The 6,229-nt window shown below is 38.2% G+C and overlaps 1 protein-coding gene across 1 annotated transcript; it reads left to right on the top strand.

Annotated features, from left to right (window-relative positions):
* Window positions 1-558: 558 nt before the first annotated feature.
* On the top strand, window positions 559-3,023 carry si:ch211-184m13.4 (uncharacterized protein LOC798560 homolog). The gene is made up of 3 exons (XM_036209759.1): window positions 559-1,397; window positions 1,831-2,345; window positions 2,424-3,023. Exons 1-3 carry the CDS (start codon window positions 1,007-1,009, stop codon window positions 2,586-2,588), a joined length of 1,071 nt encoding a protein of 356 aa, XP_036065652.1. The 5' UTR covers window positions 559-1,006; the 3' UTR covers window positions 2,589-3,023.
* The last annotated feature ends 3,206 nt before the right edge of the window (window positions 3,024-6,229 follow it).

The raw sequence follows: 6,229 nt of genomic DNA, 5'->3' as shown, positions 1-6,229 counted from the left end.
ATATATATATATATATATATATAATTAAGCTGAAATTTGTATTTTGAGTATTTTTAAGTGAGTATTTGAGTATTATTTTTTTCCTCAAATCATTGCGAATCAAGAGCAGACAAAAACATACAGTTAGAAAAAAAAACATTTGTGCCTTAAAAGAACCCAAGCTCCCCGCTCTCAGCAGCAGGCGGGGGAAGGGGAGTGGGGTTGTTTCGCGCCAGTTCAGCGCCAACAATCTCACCCACAACTCAGAGGCGAATTTCTGATTAACTACTGCCACTGAGTAGAATATGTCCTGGAAAGCAATAAAGGTTTAATAATATAACGCATAATAATATATACTTAAAGACAACTGAGAATGTTTTTGCAATGATCGGAGTAGGACTTTAAAATAAGATGTAAACAAGATCAACGACCCTTTACCTTGTATCAGTGGTTCATGCTGGTGATGATGTGGGGGATTTTTTCTGCTTTGGACCACTCACAACAAACCAGAGGGTTAGTGAAAGCAATAATGTGCATTTTGAGTTGAAAAAAGCACCAGTGAAGATGTAATTCGCTTGTGAGTCTTACCCAATTTCTTCTACATTGCTTATTTTTGAGAAGACTGTCTTTGTCCAAACCTTAAAGGATCTAACTGTCCACACTTTCCTCAGATATAAGCTTGTGGACAGCAAAGGAGTTTTTAACTTTCACAACAATGACAGGCATAATAAACTGCATCGTCTATTGGTTTATGGACAGTTCTCTGCATAGTCACTTCTTCCTCAAAAACTCATGTGCAGGTAATGTGAGATCCTTCTGATGTAGAAGTGGGATGTACAGTTGCACAAGCAGCACGACACAAAAGAAGAGGTGGGATCTGAACTTCATGTAAGGATTTAAAAGGTGCTTCAAGCACCTCAGCTCAGTTTCAAAGGCCAGCCTCAGTAACTCTGACTGTGACCCACTCTCTCTGTAAGTACTAGAATGGCAATGATCTGTTTTTAAAAGTGTTGCTGTGCTTCTTAAGATGCATTATTTATGGGGTGTTTCACTGAAATGGCAGGTGGAGATGACTGCACAAAACACCAGCCTGGAGTCCACAGAAGTGTCCTCAAACGACAGCACTTGCGATGTGTTCGTCTACCAAAAAGCGGCAGTGGTCCTCTTCCCTATTTTCTACTCCGTGGTTTTCACCATCAGTGTGTGCGGCAACAGCTTAGTTCTCTATGTCATCTGCCAGAGGAAGCAGAAGTTCAACTCGACATCCATGTATTTGGTCAATCTTGCGCTATCTGACGCTCTGTTCACGCTGGCGCTGCCGGGAAGGATTACCTACTACATCCGCCACTTTGATTGGCCTTTTGGGGATCTTGTTTGCAGACTGACCACACTTCTCTTTTTTGCAAATACCTATGCAGGTATGGCAGTTATTTTTATTCTAATCAAACTGTTTTTGCATTATAAGTTGAGGGTATTTATGAGTATTTTCTTGATGACAATAATGCAGAGCACGGTTAACCCTTTAACACTAGAGCTCTAGATCCAGAGATTCTTTCGACTACCCTAACTCTTCATACGTCAGCACAACTAATGAAATTCCAGCAGATTCTGAAGTAGAGAAAAGCAACTTTGATCCAATATAAAACACTTTTATATTGCTGATATATGAAGCTGTTTTTTTCCGTGTCAGAATCAACCGATTCTCATTCATCCTATTAGTGGTCAAAGAGTTCATAGAGGTCATAGAGTGTGTGCTGATTAGGTATCACCAGTGTTAAAGGGTTAAACGCTGATAACCTTTGTTTGGTTATTTTTTCCTAAAGTGATTGCATTGTCGTGCTTTTATTCTAGGAATTGGCTTTATGACCTGTATCAGCTTGGACCGATACCTAGCCATGGTGCATCCAAACAGGCTGCAGAGCTTGCGCAGCGCCAAAGTCGTCCGTCGGGTTTGCTGTCTGGTCTGGGTTATCGTATTCGTGGAGACCGTTCCCCTGCTGTTCCGCAGCACGCTGCACGTCCGGCAGGACAAGCGAACCTGCATGGAGTACTTGAACTTGGAGGGGTCCCGTTACACCCCCTACCTCCTGATTCTTGCCTGCGCCGCCTCCTTCTGCTGCCCGCTCACCATCATCCTGGGCTGCTACGCCAAGATCAACCTCCTGCTCCGAGATGCGGCCAAGCAGAACTCCATCACGGGGCGGACAAAGAGAAACCATCGAGCCAACATGATCATCCTCCTCATCCTCATCTCGTTTGTCATCTGCTTCAGCCCGTACCACGTCAACATAATACAGTTTATGCTCAGGAAGCTGCACCATGAGCCAAGCTGTGAAGAACTGAGAGCCTTCAAAATGTCACTACAGGTACTAACTCCACTTTCAGCAGACATGCAAAGATTCTCTGTCTGTGTTACCGCCTTGTAACCTAATCCTACTTTGCAGATTACAGTTTCTCTGATGAACATCAACTGCTGCCTGGATCCAGTCATCTACTTCTTTGCCATAAAGACCTACAAGAGGCGGGTGATGAGTCTCTTCAAGGACTACGTTTGCAATTCTGTCACCACCTCCAAAATGATCGCTGAGAATAGCAACAGCAACACCTGAGAGAAACCACAGCTGCTGAGGACAAAAAAAAAAATGTCACAGAGACCTAGTTTCACTGGTAACCTCACTGAGACAAGTTTTCTCTTTCTGAGAGTGAAAATTATTTCATAACAAATAGAGGAAATTTGAACAGAACTTCTCAACTTTAGATGAACCGTTTGTTAACCGAAATCTTACAATTTACAATCTATGCGAGGAAGTGTTGTTGTTTGAATTGTGTATATTTACTTTTACAGACTTGTTAATACTTTATTTTATAATAATTTTCTATTTTTTTTTTTTTATAAAGAAATGTGTCGGTAAATTTGTCTGGCAGTTTATTTCACCCATTAATCAAACTGATTTTCACTTCTCAATTGACCATTCAATTTACATTTTGATCAAACAATTAAAAAAAATGCATTTAGCAGTTTAGAACTCAATGTGAAAAAAAAACAGTTCAATTTTACCCTTGTTTTGTCTCAAATCAGATCAAAATCCATTTTAATTTAAAATATAAATATAAATATTGTCAGCATAAAACAAGTAAAAATGCATTTTATAACTGTCAATTTATTAATTTGATCATACATTTAGAAAACTACACTTCATTCAAAATCTATTGCATTATATTTCCTGTTTTATTTTATTTATTTATTTTATTTTAAAGCCCAACTCTTGATCCATTATAAGTTTTACCAGTGATCTAAATTAAAAGATCTAAATTGAAAAAAATGTGTTTATTATCACATAGTTTCTGCAGAGCAGCAGTCAGTAGTTCATTATAAATCACCCATCAGTTTATATGCTATCCTGCTAGCTTACAGCCCCTCAACACATTCTCATCCCCAAGACGTCACATATTGTCATTTCAGGTGTCGGGATGAGGAGCGCACCAGTACCCTAACCCAGTACAGGTACCCTAACCCTAACCTGGTACCGTATCCGATAATGTGCCTGGTACCTAGGGTTGTGGACCCTTGATTTTAGGAACAGCCAGCACATCAAAAAACGACGACTTGTGGACGTATAAAGTGACAAAAAGTGACGCAGAGGTGACCTTAACCAAAAGTTAATATGTGATGAGCTGGGAGTGAAAATGTGTTGCATTAGTGATGAAACAAAAATCATGAGAATATTGAAGCTATTCACTTGTGCAGCTTTGATCCAGACACCAGCTCAGACGAGGACAACAAAGATGTTCATGGATCTGATTGTGTAAAAGTGGATGCATCAGAATGGAGCAGAGCAGGAAGCTTGAGGCCCCGCCCAGCATATTTTCTGTCACAAATATGATCTTTTCCAAACAGTACTAGTCATCTGCTCCTGATTCACAACAATTCGAAAATAAAAAATACTAAGAAATGCAATTATAATCTTAACGTTCTCCATATATGTCCTCTATCTTGTTAAAAATGCAACGTTAAAAACACCAAAAAGACATTTTTTTTAAATTCAATTCAATTCAGATTTGTTTATATGGCACAATATCACAAGAGAATTGCCTCATTGGGCTTCATGCCAGTAATTGTATAGAAGCAGAAGGTCAGTCGTAAAATATAAACATTAGCTAAAAACTAAACAAACTAAATAAAACTGGTAATCCCCCCCTTAGACCCCTGTGTGGCCTCAGAGTGACTCTTTAAAAGAAATTGTAAAACAATGTCCTCCTTGGTGTAATGCTGTTTCCTTTACAGGTGACCATGTTTTTGGTCCAAAATTCAAACAGAGAATGCATTCTGTACCTAAGACTATTTTAAAAATGTGTAAAATGCATTTTCCAATTGCATGATCAAATTGCAAAAGAAATTTTTCATTGAGAAATAAAAATCAGGTTAATTATAGGTGAAAAAATGTCAATTTTTTAGCCTAATAGTTCTAGTAACATTTATTTTTTTTGTGTTCCAAAAACTTGTTTGTGTTAGTGTGAAATACATGTTTTCATTTCCATTGATCATTTATATATATATATCATTTTTAGCTATGATTCATGTCATTTTATGAATAAAAGGACATATTCTCAATGGAGAATATCCAAATTGTTAAAAAAAAGTTGCAAATGACAGTGTTGCTCCAATACAATTTCACATCCTCTCCAAAAAGCTGGCATCTGTGCCAAAATAAGACATATGACTCCTCTGTCATACCCGCATCTGACGTGTGCGTAGGAGTGCCTTGATGAAAGTTACCACATCCTCACCCACCTATCCTGCTCCCCCTCACAGACCTCATTCCTGCTTGGTTCCACATCTTGCGGTGGAGCTGCGGTGAGTGTGCCTCTCACAGAAGGAGGCAGGTGCACTTTCTTTGTTTACAGCGAGTCCCACATTTAAATGTAACCTTTAGCACTTCCTGAGCTTTAGAAAAGAAAAAAAGAAAAGAGCTCCATCGTATTGCAAAATATTGTGTACAGAATGTCACAAGGCAAGAAGAAACGACAAAAAAGGTTTCAATTATTACTAAAATATTTTATTTATATAGCAAATACATGTATGTCATCTTTTTTATTCCATGTTGCTCCGTATTCATTTAAAGAACATCAAAAGTACTGACTTGTTGAAGCAGAATTAAATGGCTCTTTTGCCAACTCCATGGTCTCTGTATGGTTTGTCTCCTGTCATTCAGTGTGGATGTTTTTTACATCTCTAATAATTTCTGACAATAAAGAGAGCACTTCCTCTCAGTCTAATCAGTTTGTGACAGTATGAAAAATCCAAAAATTCAACATAACGGGAAGAATCCTCAACAAAGACAGAGTCTCACAGCAGTAAGGCCTTGGTTCTAATACCAGCTGGGACTTTTCAGTGTGGAGTTTGCATGTTCTCCCCGTGTGTGGCTGGGATTTCTCCAAAAACATGCTTCATAGGTTGACTCTAAAGCAGGGGTGGGCAAACCTTTTGAGTTTAGGGCCACAAAAGGTTCTAAAATTTGATAAAAAGGCTGGACCAGGAGCAGATGCGTAGGTTTTGGTTATCCACCTCATTACAGAAATAAAGAACATAGTAAAAACATGCTTTAATTTTAATCAAAAAATAATATATTTACTTCGAAACAGAACATTTTGTGGTTTTTGAATCAAAACTGTGGTTTTTGTTCTCATTTTAGAGCCAAGTGCTCCAATGAGTTGATGTACCTCAGGTTAAACGCAGACTTAGTGGTGTTTGAATGATCAGAAAAATGACTCAGAAAAATGACTAAAAAAAAAACAACAAAACTTCCAGCATCACAGGAATACAAAATAACTTTCTGCACTCAAAGGTTGATTTATTAGCAGTGCATCAACTATGGGAGACACCAGAATTACAGGGAAAATAAAACATTAATAGAATTATTAATATAGTTTAGTCCATGTGTGCGTGTGTGTGGGAGTGATTGTGACAGACTGGTAATCTGTCCAGGGTTCATCCTGCTTTGTGGCTTCAGAAGCTGCGAAGTGTTGCTCTTGTTTTTTGATTAAAAATGTCCAGTGAGGCCTTGCTGGTGAAGGTTTCAACGACAAATGTTAGTTACTTCTAATTCTTACTAATGTGTGTTACCTTACTGAATACAGAATCAAATAAATAAATTAAACCATACTCTTTATTTTCTCCTTTTATTTCATGACTTGCGAAAAAATTGTTGTATCTGGACCGCGATGCCGTTGAGATTTTTTTTTCAAAAAC

This window comes from Oryzias melastigma, linkage group LG21 (genome assembly GCF_002922805.2).
Source record: "Oryzias melastigma strain HK-1 linkage group LG21, ASM292280v2, whole genome shotgun sequence".
NCBI lineage: Eukaryota > Metazoa > Chordata > Actinopteri > Beloniformes > Adrianichthyidae > Oryzias > Oryzias melastigma.
The sequence above is the reverse complement of the archived record's forward strand: the minus strand, read 5'-3'. Positions and strand labels throughout refer to the sequence as shown.

Excerpts from the sequence above, each read along its gene's own strand:
- si:ch211-184m13.4 (XM_036209759.1), top strand. The coding sequence starts at position 1,007 with ATGCATTATTTATGGGGTGTTTCACTGAAATGGCAGGTGGAGATGACT. Across the intron at positions 1,398-1,830 it reads TTTTGCAAATACCTATGCAG|GAATTGGCTTTATGACCTGT; the intron begins GTATGGCAGTTA and ends CTTTTATTCTAG. Across the intron at positions 2,346-2,423 it reads CCTTCAAAATGTCACTACAG|ATTACAGTTTCTCTGATGAA; the intron begins GTACTAACTCCA and ends CCTACTTTGCAG.